Source organism: Protomyctophum parallelum, assembly GCF_964188405.1.
Source record: "Protomyctophum parallelum genome assembly, chromosome: 16".
Taxonomy (NCBI): domain Eukaryota; kingdom Metazoa; phylum Chordata; class Actinopteri; order Myctophiformes; family Myctophidae; genus Protomyctophum; species Protomyctophum parallelum.
In genome coordinates, this window is record NC_139711.1 from 34,223,013 (window position 1) to 34,249,113 (window position 26,101).

Consider the following 26,101-nt stretch of genomic DNA (forward strand, 5'->3'; position numbering starts at 1 on the left):
CATGTTTCAGTTTACATAAGAATACATAAGAATTTACATAAGAATATCTTAAAGATAAAGATAAAGATGATTGTAACATTAAACTCTATTTCAGATTGTGTTACGCTTTTACCAAGTTTTACCTTCTCTTTTGTCCTTCCCATCATATGGGCCAAATGACAAAGAAAAGAGTCAGTGTAGAAAACAAGGTCACGGTCACTGAACAGGTGGTGGAGGGTGAAGGGACAAGAGCAGAAACCCACAGGGACTGTTGTGGTCCATAGAAATGGCTCTGGTCTGGGCAATGGCAATGATTGGACAGGCAAAAAAGTGCTGGTGGGCGGAATCCCTATAAGTAATTACAGGGTAAAAATAAAACAAAACAAAATGTTTAAAAATAATGAAAATGATGAGCCCGAAATGAGAGAGATCATATTTGTATGTGTACATGTGTACACATGTAGAGCCCTGTGTACTTGTATTATGTCATATGAATATATATATATATATATATATATGAATCACCAAATTCCTCTCAAGTTTATTTTGCCTGTTAATACTCCAAAAGTATTACATATAGCCTACTGTATGACAATATATGCCCAGGCAGCCATGAGGGTATCATGGCTTACCTTCATAGTCTCACTTCAGATGTGTGTCTCCACGTCAGTGTAGCCAGGCAGCATGTCTCCGTTAGAGCAGCTCTTGGGCTCCTCTGCTGGCTGGGCAGAGGGCAGCATGTGGGTGGTCGGCGCTGGATCCTCTTGTGACACTCCGGCCTGAGCCTGGCGCCGCTGGAGCCTGCGGTGCACGAGGGGCACAAAGAACAGAACCACTCCCCCAACCATGGGAGGCACTCCGGCCAGGGAGAAGGCTACCGTGTAGTTCCCACAGATGTCACGAAGAAGACCTACATGTTTGGCAGAGAAGAGGAGATATTGGTGTGTGTGACACACTAGTCCATTCCCATGTCAGCCTCAAATCCTGAGGCACAAGTATCAAGTCAAGTCCCGAGTCCAAGTCAAAGTCGAGTCTCAAAAACACACAAAAACAGGTGAGGCTGAAATGGTATGGACATGGAGGGATTAGGATGGTATGGACATGGAGGGATTAGGGGTACATGGTATGGACATGAAGGGATTAGGATGGTACATGGTATGGACATGGAGGGATTAGGATGGTATGGACATGGAGGGATTAGGATGGTATGGACATGAAGGGATTAGGATGGTACATGGTATGGACATGGAGGGATTAGGATGGTATGGACATGGAGGGATTAGGGGTACATGGTGTGGACATGGAGGGATTAGGGGTACATGGTGTGGACATGGAGGGATTAGGACGGTATGGACATGGAGGGATTAGGACGGTATGGACATGGAGGGATTAGGACGGTATGGACATGGAGGGATTAGGACGGTATGGACATGGAGGGATTAGGATGGTATGGACATGGAGGGATTAGGATGGTATGGACATGGAGGGATTAGGATGGTATGGACATGAAGGGATTAGGATGGTACATGGTATGGACATGGAGGGATTAGGATGGTATGGACATGGAGGGATTAGGGGTACATGGTGTGGACATGGAGGGATTAGGGGTACATGGTGTGGACATGGAGGGATTAGGACGGTATGGACATGGAGGGATTAGGACGGTATGGACATGGAGGGATTAGGATGGTATGGACATGAAGGGATTAGGATGGTACATGGTATGGACATGGAGGGATTAGGATGGTATGGACATGGAGGGATTAGGATGGTATGGACATGAAGGGATTAGGATGGTACATGGTATGGACATGGAGGGATTAGGACGGTATGGACATGGAGGGATTAGGGGTACATGGTGTGGACATGGAGGGATTAGGACGGTATGGACATGGAGGGATTAGGATGGTATGGACATGGAGGGATTAGGATGGTATGGACATGGAGGGATTAGGATGGTACATGGTGTGGACATGGAGGGATTAGGATGGTATGGACATGGAGGGATTAGGATGGTATGGACATGGAAGGATTAGGATGGTATGGACATGGAGGGATTAGGATGGTATGGACATGGAAGGATTAGGGGTACATGGTGTGGACATGGAGGGATTAGGACGGTATGGACATGGAGGGATTAGGGGTACATGGTGTGGACATGGAGGGATTAGGACGGTATGGACATGGAGGGATTAGGGGTACATGGTGTGGACATGGAGGGATTAGGACGGTATGGACATGGAGGGATTAGGGGTACATGGTGTGGACATGGAGGGATTAGGACGGTATGGACATGGAGGGATTAGGGGTACATGGTGTGGACATGGAGGGATTAGGACGGTATGGACATGGAGGGATTAGGACGGTATGGACATGGAGGGATTAGGATGGTATGGACATGAAGGGATTAGGATGGTACATGGTACGGACATGGAGGGATTAGGACGGTATGGACATGGAGGGATTAGGAATGGATGGTACATGGTGTGGACATGGAGGGATTAGGACGGTATGGACATGGAGGGATTAGGGGTACATGGTGTGGACATGGAGGGATTAGGACGGTATGGACATGGAGGGATTAGGAATGGATGGTACATGGTACGGACATGGAGGCATTAGGGGTACATCGAGAGAAGGAAGCTGAATCTGCCAGGCAAGACGTTTCTGGATGCGGTGAGAGAAGACCAATGAAGACGCAGAGAACAGAACCAGATGGAAACAGATGATCCGCTGTGGAAATCCCGATTGGAATTAACCGAGAGAAGAGGTGTTTGATTAACACAAGATCTGAGGGAGACTCTGGGGTAAATGAGATAGACTGGCATCCTGTCTTTATGGTTGGTATTGTTAGTTAACAAACATAAATAACATCAGGCAATAAAACGTTTGTCCCGATCAGCATTGCACCGTCCAGGGCAATCCATACGCTTAGCCAAGCTATTCGGTCCACTGGCAGCAGCATGTTATACTGTAGAGTGTAGACCTTAGCTCTGGGCACTGCAGGTCATCTGTCATTCATTACAGACAGAGCAGTATCAATTCCATGGAGATGTAAAGGTATATGTCTTGTTGGTCCTGATTCAATATGGCCCACAGCATGACATAGGGAGGACCTCCAACTTACCTAGTACAACAGGGAAGGACATAAGGTACTTAAACTAAATGTGTGCGGGTGCGTGTGTGCGTGGGCGCGCGTGTTGGGGAGAGAGGACATAGGGTTTTATAAGAAATGCCCAGCAGGTATACTTGTCCGAGAGGATTTGGTCAGAAAGCCCTTGGAGATCAAGTTAACATTCAGCTCCCGGTGCCTGGGCTCTGCTCCTGCTGCTGGGGAGGGATTGCAGTGCAGGAGATGAAAAAGGGAGACGAGGAGAGGGACAGGTGGAGGAGGGCAGGGGAACTTTAAACTGCATGTAAGTAGACATAAAGGAGTTAAGAAATGTCATCTGGGAGAGCAGTGGGACACCATGTACGACCGTTCCTGCATCCAGTATCAACAGGTTCATGCTAAACTTTGTACTTGGCCTGAGTATGCTGCCTGTGTTTGTGTCTGCGTGTGTGTGTGTGTGTGTGTGTGTGTGTGTGTGTGTGTGTGTGTGTGTGTGTGTGTGTGTGTACTCCTGTAGATAAATTGGCAGAGACAGTCTGTCCCTGGCCATGGTCCCAGAGCCTAAATTCTAAACAAGTGTACAGCTTATCCCACCTCACATGTCTTCGCCATGTTCCTACTATTCTATCTTTGGTCAACCATAGCATTTATACTCATTTATACTCTGAGTTTCGTTACCTGAAAGAGTACTAGTTAGAGGTGCAAAAAACACTGCTCATTCTGCTGAAAAAACTTAAGTAAAGTGCTGGAGTCAGTGAAGGTCAGCATAGACCGAAAGCTTGCAAAAAAATACATATATTGATTGTGCACAGATCTGAGTGTGCGGAGCTTCCCTTCATTCTTTTGTTCAAATAAGAGTTAATCAATGGCTCTATATTCTGATAGCAATACTTGCTATAGACGAGTGTTTGTTCAGTTAGGGGCCTCCCAGCTCTTTAGTAAGTCGGGATACTAATTTTATCCAATCAGAAGATAGAATTTACAGGATACAGGATAATAAACAAGTGAAATTGCGAGTGACACAAAGAAGTGGGCAGACAAAATTGGAAGTGGAACCATCAAATTGAAGGGCTTTAATGATCATTTGTGGGGTTCTTCTCTCTCCCGATTGGCTGAAATTGGCAACCCACCTCAACGTTTCTGTTTTTTAAAGAGCTGGACAGATTGGGAGACCGTTGTTATTGAACATACTCTCAAATACACTACAGCAGGGGTGCCCAGAAGGTAGATCACGATCTACCAGTAGATCACAAAGGCTGTGCAGGTAGATCACATGACATGCCCCTAAAGAATATTTAATTTAAATATATATATATATATTGGCATCTGCCACTTGAATTAAGTTGACTTGATTGATTGACAGACATAAAAAAGGGCCTGTCAGCTCAAACCCATAATGCAATACTTTGTTTCCAAGAGTGTTGCTGTGCACAAAATCCACAAATGTCAGTAGATTACAAATGAAATACAACAAAAAAAACTCTAGGCCTACATAGCCTATTCCATTTCTCCCCTTTCCCATTCCTAAGTGCATTTGTATTAAATGTAATGCCAGCGCCGCTATTCCAAAGCCATTTTTAGCAATGATATTATAACGTTTCCGGTGGGTATAGATCTTGTTGAGCTGGTCATTTTGAAAGTAGCTCTCAAGTCAAAAAGTGTGGGCACCCCTCACTACCTTTAAAAATGGAAAAAGGAACAAGCTTCTTACCAGCAATGGGTGGCCCAGCAGTCATAGGAACAGCCATGAGGCCGAGAAGGTAGCCTATAGCCTGTGAAGCTTGCAGGGGCCCGACCAGCTCAAAGGCGATGGGAGCCATGATGGTAAGGAAGCATCCGTCACACAGCCCCAGGATCACACACACCACGATGAGGGCCTCAAACACAGTGCACTGCGGAATCAACATGGACATCAAGCCCAGTACTATGAAGGACACCACCTGGAATTGAAGGGGAGGATCGCATTATGACATAAGTGAGCTTTTATCAACATATTGCACATCACATTGTGCCAAGGAAATGCATAATTATGTCTATATCTCTCCATCTATCTAATATACTGTACATTGTTGAAAATTCAAATTAGTGTGGTTAAGAGTCGCGCAGTTAATTATCTAATTAGCTGTTTTCAAACACCAAAATTATCAAGCAATACTATTGCATTGCACTGAGCCCAGAATTCATGAACTGTGACCAAGGATTTTGTGCTTAAACCATGAGCTAAAGGGGACTGCTTTCAATCCCATTAACAATCAAACCATTGTATAAATGAATAAATTCAAGGATTAGCCAACTCTGGGTTAAATATTGAATTTCAGTATCAAAGCCTTCAATAAACAAGGCCGTGCATCACAGATCTCTTTCCAACCGGTATGTTTCTTTATTGAAACAGCAGGGTGTGGTTACATAATTGTAGTCTATTTTACAATCAGGCCTTACAGTCTTTCCCTCCATAATGCTCTCACTGAATGTACAACTCCAGCAAAGGCCAGCACAAGGATAATCACATTTACAGGAGCTACTTAAACCTAGGTACTCAATTCAAAGGCTTACAACACATGTTTACAACACAGGATTTTACTCTGTAACAATGTCACTCATGTCTACCTGTCTAGAATACTCTAGAACAGGGGTCAGTTACTGAACCCTGGCTGAGAGGCAGGTGAAGCAGGGACCCCCACTACATAAACTGTTTCATATATTATTTAGTTCTAGACTTGTTTGACTGTTGGATTCATGTTAAAGTGTATTTTCAGACATTTAACCACTTAAAACTGTCAATACTGAGTAAACCTTTAACGTTTCACACAGTACTTGGTCTGCCCTTTTTTCCTTTTACACCAAACCTCTTTGCCGAAAATAGCCAATCTACAAGCTCACGCCTTGTGCTGAGCTTGTAGATCGTCTATTTTTGGCTACGGTTCTCCTCAGAATAGGGATGCTAATAGGGTTCAAGTGGTTAAATCACACAGCCCTCTTGTAGTAACTCCCTGTTGAAGACCATCATAAAACAAGTATTCAGGTATTCCCTCACCTGCATGTAGATCTTGTTTAGCCCTGGGATGAGGTCCCCAATCTTGCCAAAGGTGAGTCGGCCCACACCTGATGAAAAACCTATACACACCAGCAGCACCCATTCCCTCTGTGTGTCTTCAAACTGTTCCTTGACAAAGTTGATCTAAGAAACAGACAGAAAGAGAAAAACAGCTGAATGGACCTTGGCTGCTGTGGACGTTGCTGTAGCTGTGCTTGGAGAAACTCACTCAAAAGGTGGAACCAATATACTATAAGGATCAGCTGACACGTTTTGTCAAAACAATGTGTGTGTGTGTGTGTGTGTGTGTGTGTGTGTGTGTGTGTGTGTGTGTGTGTGTGTGTGTGTGTGCGCATGCGTGCATTCTTTGAGAAAGTGCAAAGAATTTCACTCAATCCACAGCCACAAACTGGGGTAAGACCACAGTTTTTGGATAATTTAAACTTGAATCAAGCATTTTCTTTTCCCACCCTACTTGTTTATACATTATTATGTAGATACCAAGGGCAGAGAGATGAGACTTGTGCGATTCTAAATCAGGTCCTTGTGGCTAACAAGGATCACAAAGCCTGTGCACTAACTGGCTGAGCTACGACACACCCCGAAGTCTTTATACTATATTATAATTATACTATACTAACAGCGGGACAGGAAGACCCAATACATAGGCTATAGAATAGATCGTACATTCTCACCGCCCAACACCTGAATTAGATCCAAAACATGAAACCACCTTCTGAAGCTTTTCCTGACCAGAAAATGCTGGTTCGTGTGAACTATTTGCACAGCTTTGAAGGGCGCTACATGCCAGGGTCTGACATCAAGGCCCATAGGATAGGCATGTTTAGGAACACAGAGAGGCCATACAGGAGAGGTTTCCTGAAGTGGTTGAGCCAATACAAAGGCCGGGGTGTTGTTTACATCTGGGCCTGGGCCTGAAACAACAGGCCTGACAGGAGGAGGCCAGAGAAGAAACATCCGACATCTGGATGGAGAGCGAGAGACCCAAATCCATAGTTTTGCACTGCATTTAGTATTCCATCCTTCTCCTTCTCATTAATTTGCTCAATAACTCTCCCTTTCCATCGCCCTTCCTTAACACCGAAATTAGAGCAGAGTGGAGAGGGGTCCTCTGCACCTGAGTCTACATTTGGGTGCTGATCGTTATATCGGGATATGATAATGCCGTTATTGGAAAAAGTACACTGAGCTCTGCAGTTACAGCTCTACTCAGTGATTGACATTCACGTCAGTAGAGCTTGCAAAATCCTGTTACTTATTTTGTAACAGGTTGTCGTCACCAGCTCATTTTCCCTGCCATGGAGCATCCCGTTGCTCTCTGCATGTCCCCCACATTACATGAATGTCATGGTGTTATAGCAAGGGTCCTGACATACGCCTACTCTCTCATCAGCTTCTCTCTTGCAGCCACTGTCCCTTTTAATTCTTTCAGCCAGACTCCCACCTCCTGCTCTCCCATTCGACTGGAAATGTCCCTATTTTAACAGTGTGGCTCCTCAGAGGCAAGCTGTCTAGAGGGTCTGTTTATATGTCTGCATGTGTGTCACTCTGGGCCTAGAGTCGCAAACCGTTGGACGGATGACAGACCGCACCCATCTTCGAACTCAGCCTTCAGTGAGATCTCAACTATACATGTTGCATCTTGCATGGTTGTGATTGACAAAATCTGTCCACAAAATCTGACACATAAAGACCTGGTAATGTACTAAAAACTACATTTTGCTATGATAAAAAACATACACACACACACACACACACACACACACACACACACACACACACACACACACACACACACACACACACGGTGAAAACAATACATGTACCAGTGACGCTGTCATGGTTGGTATTATGTGCAACATGTAAACAAAACAACATCAGACAATAGGTGCACATTCAGCTCACACAGGAGCTGAATGTGAGTCAGAAATAGCTTATTCTGACTGAAAAAGGAAAAGAAATGTCTGCAACTTTAACATACAGTGCCATTTCACTCAACGTTACAACCACACATTCAACATGAATACGGGCTCTTACTAGATGGATATACGGCACAAAGTAGCCGAGCACGGCTGTGGCGACTCCAAACGCCCACAATCTGTAAGTGACGATGTGAAACACTCGCAGGTTGAAGTACCTCCTGACCCGAGCCAGGGCCTTGCTCCAGCGACTCGACCCCTGAGCAGTGGCCCCTGACTGAGTGTGAGTGTCCGCGGCAGGGCCCGGAGCCATACCCGGGGGTCCCATCCCACCTCCGGCTGGGAGCAGAGGTTTGAAAGTCAGCGCCAGCAGGGCCTGGACGAGCATGAAGAGACTGAGGATCTGGAAGGTGGTGCTGAGGCCCAGAGGTTCCACCACCTTCTTCAGGAGCACGGGGATGCCCATGGAGAAGACACTGGCGCCCGCCGTCACCACCCCGTTGGCCCAGCCCAGCCGCCGGCGAAAGTAGTGGCCCAGGATGACCAGCGAGGGCTGGAATGCGAAGGACGAGCCAACGCCGAATAATATTCCGTAGGTAAAATAGCGAAGGCTCAGTGTCCTGGGAAACAACAAGGAAAGATGTTGATAATATGGGGATCGGGAAGAAAAAGAGGAGGAATGTTGGAAACGGAGCATGAAATCAACATGGTGGTGTATATATAGGATTTGAAAAACAATTTGCATAGTTCTTTTCTACTGCATAGTTGCAGTGGGTTACTGAGTATAGAGATGCAGAATAGCTTATACACAAGTTATACCTAATGATTACTTCGTTAGGTATAACGTGTTGTAATCAGAAGATACTGTACATACAGTATATCATCGCTGTCAGACAGAAACAGTAAAACACTTTTCACAAAATGGAAAATAACCTGTGTCCAATGGATCCAATGTAGTTATTTAGTGAAGTTACACAAGTTCTCCGTAATACTTTTCAGTTACTTGTCTGTCATATGACTAAGAATAAAATAAAACATGCATTTATGAAAACATAAAAAGAGATACACGTTTACATACATTTATTGTTAAATGTTAAACATTCTCTTACTTTGCAAAGGCTGTACTGAGCAGCCCTATGAAGGCCAAGGTAGCTCCACCGACAGCTGTCTTTCTACAGCCAAAGTGGTCTGTGAACATGCTGACCACCGGTGAGCAGAAAAAGATCATCCCCATAGCCAGGGCTCCCACCCAAGCTGGAGGAGAGGAGAGGAGAGGAGAGGAGAGGAGAGGAGAGGAGAGGAGAGGAGAGGAGAGGAGAGGAGAGGAGAGGAGAGGAGAGGAGAGGAGAGGAGAGGAGAGGAGAGGAGAGGAGAGGAGAGGAGAGGAGAGGAGAGGAGAGGAGAGGAGAGGAGAGGAGAGGAGAGGAGAGGAGAGGAGAGGAGAGGAGAGGAGAGGAGAGGGTGAGTGAGGTGATGAGAAAAAAGAAGAGGGGAAATAATTAAGAAAAACATATGGAGAAATAAGAAACAATTCAACAATGTCAGAAATGGAAATGGATTCCTTAGCCCTTAGCCTTGCATAATTTACACCATCTGTTACATATGTTTAGTGCTGTCGGTATACAGTACACACATTAAACTCAATGCCCCCAACCGACATATGCAGCTACAAAAGTTTTAAACCTATTAAACTATTATATATTATGGAAACTGCTAAATACTGACATTTAGTCAGATTTACTCTATAGGATTTCTTGAGGTGATTAAGAACCGAAGTTGATTAAGGACACAGGCCCCTTTTCCACCGGTTGGGAACCGGTTCAGTTCTTTTTAGTTCTCAGTCCATGAGCCAGAGCTCCAAAATTGGAACGTTAATTTTATGAATTGAGTGTGCAAAACCATACCTATATTAAATTGTTATCACCTTGAAACTTCTCCAGTTGATTACTTACATAAAGACAATGATTTATTGTTTTACAAATCTTAAATATGCGAATTAGGCATTATATAGGAGCATGTGCAAAAAAACTATTTAAACTATATATTAAACAATTTAATATAGGTATGGTTTTGCCCACTCAATTCATAATTAACGTTCCAATTTTGGAGGTCTGGCTCAAAAACTGGTTCTGAACTGAACCGGTTTCCAACCAGTGGAAAGGGGGTCACAGTGCATGAAAAAGGTCACACTGGAGGTGTAAAAAAATGAATTCCAACTTGCAGCACTTCATTGCAACTTTTCTTTATCGTAAATGACCACCAGTGGCTTTCACCAGTACAGGGTTATCAAAAAAACTTACCCATGATTTAAATAGAAAGAAATGCAATGGAAAAATCAAAGGTGCCAGACAAAAATATTTCAAAATGTTTGGAACTTGTGAACTAAAACGTGAAAAAACAGGAGGAAAAAAGAAAGGAAGAAAAAGAAATATGAGGTTAACTGGACCATTCAGGTCTGTAGAGTAATACATAACAAAGAGTAATATCCACCACAATTAAAATAAAATGAGTTTAAATAAGTCATCTTGCTGGGACAAGCTGTACCCTGGGGTGTAAACAACCACATGTCTGGATCTAGTTCCCCAGAGACCAAAGGTAGCTTTAATGTCTGCCTTGGTGTCTGGACTCAGGGTCATCCCATCCCAAACGCTCCATGAAATAAAGACCAAAGCCAGGTACTGTAGCTTCTGGCAGACAGACAGCCGGATAGACAAGATGCACAGAAGCGTGCACGCGTGCATACGCACATGCATGCATGTTGCATGTACACATAAAAGCACCGTCACCTAAGATTTCACACTAAAAATCTCAAAATCGTCAGGTGAGTCCTACCAAATGTAGACAGGGAATGAGTAACTGAGGGTGAATGAATGAGTGAGTGAGTGTGTGTGAGACGGGGTGGAGTGGCAATAAGGCAAATTCACCCATGGTCTGACACTGAATGCCATAAACACAACTGTGTACTCACATAGACGCACACATGCACTCACAAAATCAAGATCAGTTTGTGATGTGTGTGTGAGTGGGATTTAATGTAGCTTTTGGCAGTTGAGTCAGTGCATCACACACACCTCTCACCCCATCCTACCCCTGAGCACAGCAGGATGCAAACATAATCAATGGTTGCTCCCCTTGTTGTGCGAGCGGGAAAAAAAAGAAACAGGTTGTACTGTAATTAATCTAGATGTTCTGGTACATAGTGAACTGTACGATAACAACAGGTCCAGCACTACAAAGTCCTTTTCTATAGGGATTGAGGGAGGAACTGGCTCCAGCTGTTTGTGTGGTTTATTTATCCAAATGTGAGGGAAAAAAGGATTTTCCCTTTAAATATCTACGTCGTACACCATGCCGATGTCCCCTAGCACTATGTTTGTTTTGCTTAACCCATTAATACAGGAAAGCATCCGTGTCATTTTAGATTTGAGCTATAATAGCAACATATGTTGTCTTATTTTTTTGAAAACTCGGATTTAGGAACTAGGATTTAGAACACTAGTGGTTAGTAGCTCACATGCGAGCTTGTACATCTACTATTTTTTATATATTTATTTATTTATCTTGAAAGCCTTTTTTAATAACTTAGCACTTTGCAATAGCATCACATCGCAATGTGAGCTTGTAGATTGGCTATTTTCAGCACGCAGCACTGTTAAATGGTGCATTTATATAGTGCTTTTATCCAAAGCTCTTTACATAGATTGTGCATTACATTCACCCATTCACACACACATTCATACACCAATGGCAGATAAACCATGCAAGGCACCAGCCGGCACGTAGGGAGCAAAATGGGTTCAGTCTTGCTCAAGGACACTTCGACACTAACTCTGGGGGAGCCCGGGATCGAACTGTGAACCTCGCGGTTCCCATCTGGCTGCTCTACCGCCAACTCTACCACTGATGTACGAATTGGGAGTATATTCAAGCATTACCTGTCTGACATGACAGTTGTTGATTGATGATTTTATGAGCGTGTTCACATTATAATTATATATATATATATTCAGCACATGTGTATGTACTGTATGTTCTCAACCAGTCTGTCTGACTACAGTGGTTGCAAATAGAGTCCAATGAGAAGCACGCACATCCCAATAAAACATGTACAGTAGCTGAACCGCAGGTCTGCAACCTGTGTCTTAGCTCCCAGCAGTGGTGGAAAACGTACTCAAAGTAAAAGTATCAGTAGATTCCCGACGCAGCTGGGTTGTTCAGTATATTTATTATTAGGAGCCATGTGTGGATGCACTACCCTTTTGGAAGGGTGACCAATGACCATACCATGTTGTCTTGTCTTGTCGTACGTTTGTCTTGTTTTTGTTTCAAAACTTGATTCAGGTTATGTGGTTTGTATCAGTGTCGCTTCCATGTTAGCATAGGACTATGCAACTTTTTATTTTATTTTCTTATTTTTATTTTATGCTACCACAATATTTTGTGTATGGACTCACAACATTTTGTTATCTTTGATGTGTTTAATATGGGTGTGTCATATATACTGTCATTTGATTTACTGTATACCCTGAATCTTGAATAAACAAAACAGTGAAAAAAAGGGGGGGGGGGGAAGTAAAAGTATCAATACTGCAAAATTGTACTTAAGTACAGTACTTGAGTAAATGTACTTGCCTGTCAACCTAAATAAATTTTCTACTGGGAGATAAGACACAGTATTAGTGTGCAGACTTTTCCCTTCTTTACAGTGGTTGCAACCATGACATGATATTAACAGAATACAGACTTGCAGAAGAAGCACAAATGTTAACTTAACTATTTTAATTTGATCAACCCCAATTTGTAGATATGTATCTATATATTAGCTTCTAATAATCATTTAATCTATTCTTTCCTGCTGTAAATGAAACAGAACCAGAAACTTTTTTTTTTTGTTTAGTTCTTAACACCAAATTACTAAAATATACCACAAATATGTTTTGTTCAAAAAGTCTATACAGTATGTCATGTGTATGTCAACGCTGTGGTCCATTTAGGTGCTGTAACATTTTCTCTGTTGGGTCAGTGAGTTTCGTGACGTAACGTATCATGTTTCCGCATGTAAACAAATAGCTGGAGAGTTCTGCAATGTAAATCACATGAGCTTCAGTTCTTTCTGCCCTCCAGTACATGCCTGTATCAGTCAACAATTCTGGGTCAAGCCTTTAGCTCATGGCTAGTCCAGAGTGACATTCAAATCACTCGTGAGGGGCGCCCACTGTATTTATAGTGGCCACACGAAGTCTCACATCGTCAATGTTTGTTTAACTTGCCGAGTGCTGCCCTAAACAAATATTTAAAGTCCATAGACTTGGCTGCCATTCGATTTACATCATAAGTGCTCTAAACAAGCCCATAGACTTGAATGCCATATGACGTAATGCCATACATTGGAGGGGCTAGCCTAGCGCTCCTCAAACATATATCTATGAGTCACATATTCACTATCTAATGGCAGGCCACTAAAAACAAAACCCTAATTTAGCACAAGATTTAGGTAACCAAGGTTTTATTTCCAATATAAAACCCACAGAGTTAATTACAAAACCTACTATGTAAAGGTGAAGAAGGTTGTCATGGTCAACTGTACAGGCCAGGAGCACATACCATTAAGGCTCAGTCCTTGCAGAGCTAGCCCAGGTTCAAATCAAATCTGAGGGAGGGGTGGTGGGGGGCTCGACTAGTGTCTGAATAGTCTGAACTGGCCAAGTTTTAACTTTCAACGCTTCTTCTTTTGTCTGTGGAGTATAGAGCATGCGATGAATAGAGGGAGAAAACATTCTGCATGAGCAGAAATGTGTAACCATCTGTAGGGAAGCAAAAGGGGACAGGCAGCACATTGAGGTCGTGGAACCCTTGACACTCTCAGCCTGAGGCGTTCATTCATGCCAGAGTCCCTTGGCTCTTCTTTTTTTTGTTATCAAATGTTTTTTATTTAAGACAAAAAATGTCCCTTGGCTCTTCTAACCTAACCTCCACACAAAAAACACAAAAATAAAAACAAAGAGCTTTCCTGGAAGGTTGGCCAAGGCCAAACTTCCAGGAAAGCCCTTTGTTTTCGCTGAGGAATTCTACAACTAGAGGCAGCGCAAATCAATGTTTAGACTTCTACAGTAGAATGAGAATCCTAATGCTAAAGTGGTAAAAGCACTATTGCCTCAAGACGGATGAATCACAAGAGGTGACATAATATATATTAAGATATATGAGCCATTGTGCATTGCCCACTGAAACCAGCAGCCGTAGCTGAGTGGGTAGAAAGAGGCCATCAGAAGGTTGTCAATTCAATCCTCTTGCTTGCTCATTGATTCTATATGTCGAAGTATCCCTAAGCAAGACACTGCTCCAGGGGCACAATATTATGATTAACTTGCTCCATTGGTTGGAAAATGGACGTCAATAGAACACACATCTGTGGTCCAACCGAAGAGGGAAAAACAGACAGTGTCTCATTCCTCCATCCTCCGCTCCACTTCTCTTTGTATTTTGCCTCTTTCTTTCCTCTCTCAAGCCAAGCATTTTAATGGAGTGCACTCATTACAGAGGATTAGGTCTCAACACTTCAGAACAAAAGACAAAGAGCGTTTGGGAAACAGACAGCAGACAAACAGCAAAGAGATGTGTAGCAAGCTTCGCTTTCTTTCTGGGATGTAAGGCTGGTGAGAGAGGCATTCAGAGTTTCTGACAGTGAGGGAAAGGAGGGAGAGACAGAGAGCGATAGCAAGAGAGACACAGACAGACAGACAGACAGACAGACAGACAGACAGACAGATAGATTTAGGTCAAAAGAGAATAATTCTCTCATCAAGACTTGACGGTATAGGGAAAGGAACATCCTATGCCAGTGAGAGCACCATCAATCTCTACTCCGCTATTTGAGGCGTGTTTCTGGTCTGTTTGGTACATGCAGCACCTGCCTGCACATATATGGACATTGTGGAATGAGTCCATGTCTACTTGTATAAATATGATGTATTGGTGTGTGTAGATACGTTTGTGTGCAAAGTTGAAGTCGTTGAGCGGCCTGCGTCTCCGAGCAAAAGTAAACCTGCCCCTGGCTCCATTCAGAGGTTGAATCCACCTCTTTCGGGCTGACTGAATCACAATCACCATGTAATGATTGCTATTATCACACATGGAAAATGACAGCTGGAAAACACACACAAAAACAAGAAGCATACGTTGCTAGGGATTTGAAATCATTCAACATGCCTGTGTTTAACTCTGCCATGTGCAGCTACTCTTCTTGGCTTGCACTTACAAGCATCTCATTTGGAAATAGTACATGTTCTCCCATTAGACTAATTAGACAAACATTGATGTGTGAACTGTGAATACATTTTGATGTTTTTGACTGCATCGATCAAAAATGACATCCCAACAATTGTATTATAATTACTGTATTTTGTTCAATACGTTATTGTATTTTGTTCAATATGTTATTGTTTTTAAGCAGTTTGAAAGGCATTGACTATGTTTTGGCCACTTCTTGAGCACTGAAACCAAATGACAAAACTGGAGACTTGAGTGTCTTAAATGCTTTAATTTCAAATTGCGAACATTTCAACTAAGTGTCTTCAAAGTGAGATCTGAAAGGGTCCTACAGTAGCATGCATGTACCAACTGTGTTTGTGTGTGTGTGTGTGTGTGTGTGTGTGTGTGTGTGTGTGTGTGTGTGTGTGTGTGTGTGTGTGTGTGTGTGTGTGTACAGTATCTACTGTCTATCTGTGATTGTACCTGCTTACTTAAATGTAGAGGTGTAGAAACTCAAGGTAGACAAAGACCCCCTGATCTAACACAGACCCATTTCGCTGCCCTCAGGAATGCCAAATATGCCACAATTCTCAATGATCTGTCAACCGCAGATTTATAGCTGCCCTTGAAGTCTGTTGAAATGTGGGAAAGCGCATGGCTACACTATCCAGCAACAGAAGGTATTGGTTTACAAACAGAAAATACATGCTTATAATGTATGCTATATTAAGTGGCACGTAGGCCTATCTATTTTGGGCATAGATGAAATGTAAGAATGTAGCTTAGTGTCTGTGTTGCATTGCTTTCAGTGGTTTTTCACTCAGCACTTTGCATCTAGCCTATACATTTTCTGCCCCTAGATGAACATTACATTGCAGTCTCTCTCTCTCTCGCGAACACACACACACACAGGGTGAAAAGGGTGCCATTTCTTCTGACGCCTTGGATGGCAATTGGATGATTTGAGGCATTTTGTTCCAAAAATGTGTTTTGCAAAAATCCAAAAGGCCAATGTGAAAAGGGTGGGATATATTCCTCAGCCTCAAAAAAAATGTTTTACAAAAGTCGGCCTCCTGGTGGCGCTATAACAGGCCATTCTGGAAAATGGGGCTGGTAACAGACGGACGGACGGACACACACAGACAGACTCACACACACACGGACAGAGTGCAAAACATACTCTCTCCCTATGCCTTCGGCCTGGTGGAGACAACAATGTGTCCACTGTCCAATATAGGAATCATTCAGTTTGAAGCCTCTTATGTAACTACAATGTCTGCCATTGTAAATACTAGATGTTTGTCACGTATCACAGTGTGTATTATGGTTGGCTGAAATTATGGTTCATGAAAAATTTATTTATATTTTCTATCCACAGGATGGACCAGATCATCATATTGGAAAGACTAGTCTGAAGCCTCACAGCTCAAACTAATATTAGAGTGTCAACTGACAGTTAACCAGCCACTACCGATTACCGAACATGCTGTGTGGTGTTTCTGTTTTGGATACCAGACTGTTATCTGAAAGCTTTTGAGCACTGCACATATCTTATACAATATACAGGCTACATTTTTCTACCGGTGTGCCCAGAGCCACAGACGTTGGGAGCTATAAGTCAACTAGTCACATGCCATTTGTCTTTCTCATGCTGCTGGTGGACAGCCTATTTCAGGTTACAAATTAAATTCAGCATTTAATTTGCCAATCCCTTTCTTCCACCTCTCTCACAAGACTCACATAACTACTTTTGGGAATTATTCTCTGTGCCACAGTCAACGGCACAGTGTGCTCAATCACAGATCAATACTCGTAGGGATGTCTCTGCACACAAAGCACTGATTATTCAAGATGTTACATTTCAAACTGTTACTTGACTAGTCACGGTTGGAGATGACTTTCATCTAGTCACTGTTTTTAGAATACCCATGCATCAGCTATCATACACCAGATACGAGCACTGAGCCGCAGCAACTGTGTGCGCCGCCATCCTGCCAAAATCTGCCATTCTTTAGGGCTTTTATAAATTATAACCCATTAAAACCCGGGAAAGCGTCTGTGTCATTTTAGATTTTAACCACTTTAACCATTACGTTATATGTTGGATATTCAAAAACAGCAGATACAAAAACTCATGTATATCTGCTATTTTTGAAAAATCATGAAAATGTGTTGGGTTCATTCGATCACAAAAAACTGAAAAACACTTGTGTTAAACTGTAGCCTTACTGTATATCAACAGGATCGACCTCCTCTGTGAATGTGCAAACTGAAATCTAAGGCTCAGTGACTGACAATGCTTTAAGTAGCATGTGACATGTCAAACTAGGGGGTTTCCATGATTCTGAATCCATTGCAAGCATTAGTTTTGCATGAAAAACACTCATTGGGCTAAAAACCGCCAGGTCATCACATTTGGGCACACAAGCCACAAGTGGCTATGGCCTAATTTAGCTCAAGGAGTGTTTTTCGTGCATAACTAATGCCTGGAATGGGTTCAGAATCATGAAAAACCATTAGTTGCACACGTCACATGCTGCTTAAAGCATAATGAAAATTTTGAAAATGTTCCTTATATAGGTTGAACACAATCAGTGCCGGAAGTGCATCAAAATAGAAGCTCCGGGGTGCCAGAGTTGTCTGATCGCTTTTACTCTGAAAGCCATGAACCGGAAACACTTTCCTAAAAAAGTTGACTTTACAAAGTGACCTCACATCCCCGATCATCTTAATCTATTTTTTTACGCTCCAAAAAGCGTTCATATTTTGCGGGATAGACGGATGAGGAGCAGAAATGAAGCGCCAGCATATCGATCCATTCATCACCACGGAGAGCGCCTTGGATTAGGAGATACGAGTCATTCTTTCCGCCGCACTAGCATGGGAGTCAATGACAAGCTAATAGTTGCACAGAGCGTTAGCGTACGGAAAGCGAAAAGCGAAATGCAAAAAAAAAAAAAAGGAAAGATTCTGAATATTCTTATCTCGCCCCGTGTCACTAGGACGTCGCTAGGACGTCCACAGACGTCGTAGGCACTAATTTTTCGGGATCCTTATGACGGCCTCATGCGTCGTATGAACTGAAACGGTTAACACACTGAAATTAACTAAAAAAGCTAGCATATATTGATAAATTGTGACATTCACGCCAGCATTTTTCCCTGTTCAGCTCTAATTTTGAAGAGCCAAATTTCCAGAGAAGTGATGAACTTATGATAGGGTGTGTGACGATGCAAGATCTCTTCCTTGTTTACCATCTGGTCTAATGGAGTCTAATGGAACGCAATACAGAGTCTGCTCTGGGCTGTGGAATTAACCTTGTTTTTGACCAAAAATGCCATCTGGGACAAGGAATAGGAGATACAGGCGATTGAAAGAAACAGATAAAGTGGATGTTTATAGGCACTATGATAATGATCGTGCGATCCTGTGTTATTGACAGCACCAGCTAGCAACCAGACGCTAACATGAGTAGCATTATAACTTGATCAATCAAAAGCACTATAAAAGCCCAATTGCCGTAGGGCTACACCAATGGCGTTAAGCGTAACATTGATTAATTGCCTTTAATTGACGTAGATTAATGGCAATGGCGGTCTTTGTGTTAATGGTACCTCAACTTTCAACCCCTGAATTTACCATGATCTACTAATTATTTTATTGAAATGTTGTAATGTTATTTGGATGGATGTCATTTGGATGTTATTTGGAGGATTATAAGCAACTTTGAACCCACAACCTTCCACATGAAAGGCATATGCTCCACCACTACACTAGGGCATTGTTTTAGACTACTAAAATACTGGCAGCAATTAAAAGACATTACACATACAGTACATGTTTTTTTCTGCATTGCTTTCTTTGTTCTGTGGCTGAGAGGGGCAAGGAAGGGCTCAAGTAGTTTAATCCTTTCAGAGTATGAAAGCTGTGATTGTCCTTTTCCAAGAATGTGAATCAAGGACCACCTGGATGTAAACTCTTTAACAAGCTTGAAAAAGGCTAGAGAAGAAACAGGGCAGACAGGTAATTGATGTAGACTAAATTGCCCTCAGATAACCAAAGTTCTTCCTGCTCTGTCTATATCCAGAGGGACACAAGATAAAGCGTAATGAACAAATGTTTATAGATATATGTCTTTTACAAGCTAAGAGAATGATAGCATTGACCTGGAAGAGGCCAGACAAACCAAGTATTACACAGTGGTTCAGGGAATTGTCTATATGTTTATCTTTGGAAAAGATTGCATACATTCTTAAGGACAAACAAGAAGTGTTTCAGGAGGTGTGGGGCCGTTTTATAAGATACATAAAAAACTATAATTTGTTTTGTTTTTTGGTTATTGTTGTTTTGCTTTCTTTATATTAGTTTGTCTTGTAATGTTCATTGTTGTTTTCTGTATGTTTGTATTGTCATTTGTGTGTAAAAAAGGAAAATAAATACATTGTTGAAAAAATAAATTGCCCTCAGATGCTTACAAGATACAAGACATGTCTTTTAGAGCACTCTTTCTCAACCAGTGGTCCATGGCATGATTAGTGCCATGGACCACTAGTGGTCACATGGTCAAGAAAAACCCTGAACAAATGCAGTTTGCAGATCTGTAATGTTCAGAGCCATTACAATTATGGAACACATTACCCACTATAATCACGGAAGCACCCAGTAAGTCTAGTTTTAAGAGGCTCCTTAAAAGACACCTGATTACCCCAATTTTCATTTTAATTAATTGACGTAATTTAAGGGTTGTCTTGTTGTCTTGTTTAATGTTTTTATTTTTCTGTACTTTTAATGTCTTGAATGTATTTGTATTATGAATGTAAGATTGTAGATTGTACATGTTTTTATTGTGTTGTGTTCTTTTTATTGTGTTGTGTTATATGTTTTGTTTGTCATGGACCCCAGGAAGAGTAGCTGCTACTTCGGTGGCAGCTAATGGGGAGTCATATGAATAAAGAATAATAAAGATTGCAGGTGGTCCATGGGGAAATGTTTTAAAATGTTATATTATGTTACAGTACGACTGAAAAAACAGTTGTAAAGGAGTGCTTGTTTTCTTCGAGTTCACCTACCACGCTCTCCAGCTGCCGGGCTCAAGGTCCTCATACTAGGACCGTTACTGTTTCTACTATACATTAACGACATGAGTGCCGCCGGAATGCATTCTTTTCGGGTCCAACCGTTCCCTTAGTAGGATAAATGTACAAGGTCCAGGTTGACAACATAGTAATCTCTAGAAAAGAAGAGGTTACATAGGTAATAAGCTGACAGGTGAAAGCATGGCAACAAGGGCGATCAAAACAGTAAATCAAAGGACAAGATTCCTGGGCAGAACCTCTTTTGTTAACAAAAGGGCTCTCAGGACTTTAGCTGGAGCCCTCATACTGCCCATTTCTGACTATGCTTGCACATCCTGGTTCTCTAACCTCTCAATGGCACAGAAGAATAAGCTCCAAATCTCCCAAAACAAACTAATTCGACTTCTATAGGCCTGCTGGGACCAATGACCCACAGAGCTTGAGCTTGTAGATCTGCTATTTTTCAATAGCTAAAGTATATAATGCTTAAAACACCAAGAGGGGTTCCCGCCCAGAATGGGTTAAAACAAGCAAATCTTTAGGAGACATCGCCTCCACGTATAATCTACAAAATCTTAGATTTTTTAGAGTTTTTCAATTACGCAACTTTGCATCCACTCATTTTATACCCTTCCCCAGGTTACCTGAAAAAACTATATTGGAATCTATAATGTCACCCTCAGACTCCTTGAATAACATCTCCTCCATCTACCACGCTCTTATCTCTTCTAAATTAACCACACTCTCTGGGGTGAGGGAGAGGGAACTTGGGACGGAGCTACCCGAGGATTTTTGGAAGGTAGTGCTATCTAAAATAAACTCGTCTTGTCTATGCGCCCGTATGTGTCTTATCCAATTCAAAGTGGTTCATAGGACACACTACACTAAAGCCAGGTTGAGCAGAATGTTTCCAAACACCAATGACTCCTGTACCAGGTGTCTTCACTCACCTGCAGACCATACACACACTTTTTTGATACTCTCTCCGCAATCTTTGGCTTTCCTGTTCCTCCGTGTCCTCTAGTTGCTATCTCCTGTGGAGGGCAGATTCAGTAGGTTTCAGGCAGATTCAGTTGCCTTCGCCTCCCTTATAGCGAGGCGCTGCATTCTGCTTCACTGGAAAAATCCTAACCCCCCTGCCACGACATCCTGGCTAAAAGACCTGGCATCCTTTATTCACCTAGAAAAAATTTAATTCTCAACTAGAGGCTCATTGAATAACTTCTCTAGAACCTGGGACCCTTTTCTTTTACATATTAATTATTTAACTGCAATTGATTAATTTCCCTCTCTTCCTTAGATTTTTTTTATATGGTCATCTCTTGCCTACAAGTTTCTTTCCCAATCATTTTTTTTTTGTAAGTATTGTTTATTATCGTACATTTTTCTATAAGTCTATTCTCCCCTCAGGGCTAGCGGGTGGGTGGGTGGGTATGTGTTATTGTCAGTTTTGTTTTGTCTTGGATGGTGTTGTTTTTGTTGTTTTTGTTGTTTTATTTTGTTCTGTTTTGTTTTTTGTATGTTCCTTGTATGTCTTATATTTAAAAAAATGGAAAAAACCCAATAAAACATTATATAAAAAAATTAAATAAACAAGCAAATCACTGGCCTCCTTTAAAACAGGCCTAAAGTTTCACCTGTCAGCAGGTCAGAGGGAGAGAACTCAGAGGAGGTGACCAATTTCTGTTTTAGATTCTTGGTCATGACTACATGTGAGTGCATGGGACCCGAATGGAAACAAGACCGCAAGGTCTTTCTTCGGAAATCCTTTTGGACCAAAATGCCTGACTGTACCTTGTGCTGTTTGCTTTTTTTCTTTTGTCTAATAAAATATATTCAGTCACCCACGACTCCATATATGGTCATGCCCTGTGACATCACGCCTCCATATATGGGCACGCTTCATGACATCACACCCTCGTGACATCACGCCTCCATATATGGTCACGCCTCGTGACACGTCATGCCACCATATATGGCCATCTCCATATGAAGATCATGACACTGACCTGATCTAACCCTGGATAACCATACATGGAGAAGACAGGATCATCACCTAGATCTCCATATACGGAGCCGGCCAGCAACTTTACATCTGACCTCAAAACTCGAATCCTTAGATCTCCATATATGGAGCTGACCTGTTCTTCTGACATTCCATGTTGATCCCTCCCCACCCCTCCTCCTGTTCTGACCTTTTGATCTGACCTCATCAAACCATGTACACTCAAGACACGCTCCATATGGCCAGTACAGAATTCTTTCTCCATGCCAAAGCACATGCACTCGCCCAGCAGTCAGCCGGGCGGATGCGTGCATGCGGCGAGGTCGCTTCTCGCCCTCAGGGTGTCTTACTGTTATTCCAAACAAGATGCTTGGTTAAATACCCACTTGTTTTGTATTCTTTTTTTTTGTTTTTCAATTATAGTTGATGTCATTAATGTACAATTTGTGGGTTTTTTACATTGTATTTCAGACTTTTATATTTTATACATGAATGTTGAGTACTGGTGTTGTTGTTGTTGTTGGTTTGTCCTGTATCTGTTGTTTGTCCTGTCTTATGTACAAAAAACTTAAATAAAAATACTTGAATAATAATAAGATGCTTGGTTAAATCAGAAATTAGGACAGAACATTGCCGTTCTGATCAAAAAGAACAGAAAGACGTCTCCACTCTCCACATCTTTAGCACCCCGCGGTTTTTATTGAGAGGACGTGTGGACACGTCTTTAGCACCAAAGCTGTTATCTGGTACAATGCCAGGGTGTAATTGGTTTTCGATGGTGACGTAATGACGATATGTTTTAGGTAATGCCCCTATGTATACATGTATGTAATCTGACACCTCTGCCATATCAAGCACAAGTAGTCATTACTCATACGTGACGGCTTTCAATGGTGACGTATATGTCGATCAGTGTCGGGTGGATTAAAGGAAATGCCTCTATGAATATGTATATGTAATTTGTAAGTTGATTAGCGGTATACTGTGGTTACTTTGCGCCCCGTTTGATGCGTATGTGTCGTAGCAGCATATGACGTCAGGGTATAACTGGTATATAGAGCTCTCAATGATGACGTAATAAAGAAGATGTGGATTAAAGGACCCAATGCCATGGTGTAATTGGTTTTCGATGGTGACGTAATGATGATATGTTTTAGTGTCGGGAGGATTAAAGGTAATGCCCCTATGTATACATGTATGTAATCTGACACCACTGCCATATCAAGCACAAGTAGTCATTACGTCATACACTGGCACGGCGCATATGCATCAAACATCGCCCTGGACAAATTACTTGCGCGCTCTGCTTGCGCAAGTAACAAGCAATTAAGGAGCCATGTGTCCGAGTGGATTTTTCCACCATTTTTTCCTTTTTATTATAGCCGGACACATCAGTTGATTAACATCTGATGCACTCAGTGAAGTAATAAAGAGTAAACAGATGTGAACATTTGCTACTGCAGTAAAAGCAGACTGGCTCAGAAGACTGAAAGCAAAATGGAACAATCTGAGGTGCAGTAATTTGTTCATGGTAGACCTACATGTAAGCAACAGTCTGTGGCTGCTAATCAATTTTAATGTGTTTATTGTTAGTTTTAATGTGGCACATGGAAAATCAATTACTGAAATGAAATCACTCAAATTAAATCACAGAGATCAAATCGAGGCATGTTTATGACTGTTATTATACAGAGCTTATTTTAAGATGCAAGTCATATTTTAAGATATATTTTAAGCAAGTATAGGCAGGAGCCCAATAATAATCCTTAGCCATTTCTAATTGATATATTTAAGGAGTAATAGTCGAATAGATACCAACAACTTTTATTCATATGGCTTAGGCTAGATTAAAAACACAAATGTTTTGAACCATAATGAATCACAAATGTTTTTCTGTACGGAGGAAGAGCAGATTGCAGATATGATATTTAATTAAAGTTCTTCATGGGAAAACGAATTTATCAGTGGCTGTTCAGAGGTGTTTATTCACATAACTTGTGAAGCATCATATTTTTATTTAATTTATTTGAAATAGATACATTTTTAAACTATATACATATACACTTATTTGGAAATTGGACGTCAGCCTAGAACTTGCTCAAGAGGTCATCAAATGGTCATTGTTTACGAAGATATTTTTGGCGACTGGGGCTTTTAGTGGCAAACTAACTGATTTGCAACAGATGGTGTAAATGAATATAGCAAGCAGCCTCATGTAGGATACTTGTTCCAAAGTCACATGAGTGCCTGTTGATCATTTACATCTATGGTGTATATACAGGCCTGAATGGAGGTCTGTTCTATACATAGTAGCCTACTCAAAATGAACCTGTAGGCTATTATACTTAAAGAGTTTTAAATCATAAAACTAGGTACTACAAGTAAACCCTATAACACTCTATGAATGAGTGACTGGTGATCAGATCACCTGTGGCTGTGGGTATATATACTCACCCACTTTAAACTGTGAGGTCTTTGTATCGTCGAGGGGATCTGCATGCTCCTTCGCCAGCATCATATGGAGGATGCCGAAAGAGTTTTGAATCCCGAAGATCGATCCATTGCACCAAGTCGCTGCGAAAACCACCAGCCAGCCAAACCCCCCGTCGGGCGGGACGAACCCCGCGCCCGTACCCTGAGAGTCGTCGGACCCTGAGGGGGTCTGTGGCTTACACCCCGCGTCATCTACTATCAGCTGCACGGTGCTGTCCTCGTGCGAGATCTTGCCGTGCGTATTGAGGGTCTCGTCGCCCTTATCTGACACCACCGGCGGGTCCGGGGATGGTGCACCTCCTTTGTGCTCCTCCATCTCCGCATCTGCCGCCAGTGTCTGCTGCTGCTCCGCCCGGGGAGTCTGATGGTGTCCGCTGGATGTCTCTTCTCCTGCACCGTCGTCCATGCTGTGTGTGCTCCTGTAGATAGATTATTGCTGTGGGCTCTGGGCGCTCTTGCATCAGATATAGATAAACCGACGCAACCGACTCCAATGTGTTTTTTGTTTAGGAAATGTCAGTTAAAAATATTTTTGCTGCACGGCAGGTTCCCCCTCCCCTCCCCACGGCCACTAGTGTCCAGTCTGTCCACAATCCCAAAGTCTGCTCAACTTCATCAAGATCCCAACTAGGTCATTGTGGCACAGAAGATCTTTCAACAACAACAAAAGTAAGCGGCAGCCTCTTTATCATAACGTGGTTATTACCGCATGTAGTTATACTTTCCTGTTCTTCTGTGTTAAATGTGGACCACCCGTCAAACTGCGAAAACATCCGCTTTATAGCCTCGAACCAATGTCATTGTGTGACAGATAGTCCAAACATCTCCCGGTCAGGTGCTCCTCCTCCTCCTCTCCCTCTTTCGTATGTTGTGTTTATACAGGATGATAAGCATGAAATAGGTACAGTAGGCCCGTGTATGTCCGGGACTGAGATGGTGGTGGGTGGGTGTCGTTCTAGTATCAACAACATACGTACGGCCCTTCATTCAATAGGTTGAAACCCGCCTCCCGCCCCCCAAACGAGCCGTGGATCCAATAGCAGCGCTCAATACAGCTGTGGGACGGATTTTACAGCTTCGCACGTTATCGGATTTACGCCGGAGAAACACGAGTTGCTCTCGTAAACGCATGTCTTCTTCTCACAGACAGTCTTCTTCAGGCGGACAAGTCATGCTAATTTGCATATTTGCTGACTCAAGATCCGATTGCTC

The 26,101-nt window shown here is 42.4% G+C and overlaps 1 protein-coding gene across 1 annotated transcript; it reads right to left on the minus strand.

The window, feature by feature from the left end:
* Positions 1 to 27: 27 nt before the first annotated feature.
* On the minus strand, positions 28 to 25,859 carry slc16a2 (solute carrier family 16 member 2). The gene is made up of 6 exons (XM_083785122.1): positions 24,851 to 25,859; positions 9,175 to 9,319; positions 8,184 to 8,685; positions 6,126 to 6,269; positions 4,803 to 5,031; positions 28 to 889 (listed from the first exon to the last, which is right to left on the minus strand). The coding sequence occupies exons 1-6, from the start codon at positions 25,293 to 25,295 to the stop codon at positions 627 to 629; spliced, it is 1,728 nt and encodes a 575-aa protein (XP_083641248.1). The 5' UTR covers positions 25,296 to 25,859; the 3' UTR covers positions 28 to 626.
* Between the last annotated feature and the right edge of the window lie 242 nt (positions 25,860 to 26,101).

Coding starts and splice junctions, on each gene's coding strand:
- slc16a2 (XM_083785122.1), bottom strand. CDS start 25,295: ATGGACGACGGTGCAGGAGAAGAGACATCCAGCGGACACCATCAGACT. Junction 5,032..6,125: donor TAAACAAGATCTACATGCAG/GTGAGGGAATAC, acceptor CTTCAATTCCAG/GTGGTGTCCTTCATAGTACT. Junction 890..4,802: donor TGCTGGGCCACCCATTGCTG/GTAAGAAGCTTG, acceptor CCAAACATGTAG/GTCTTCTTCGTGACATCTGT.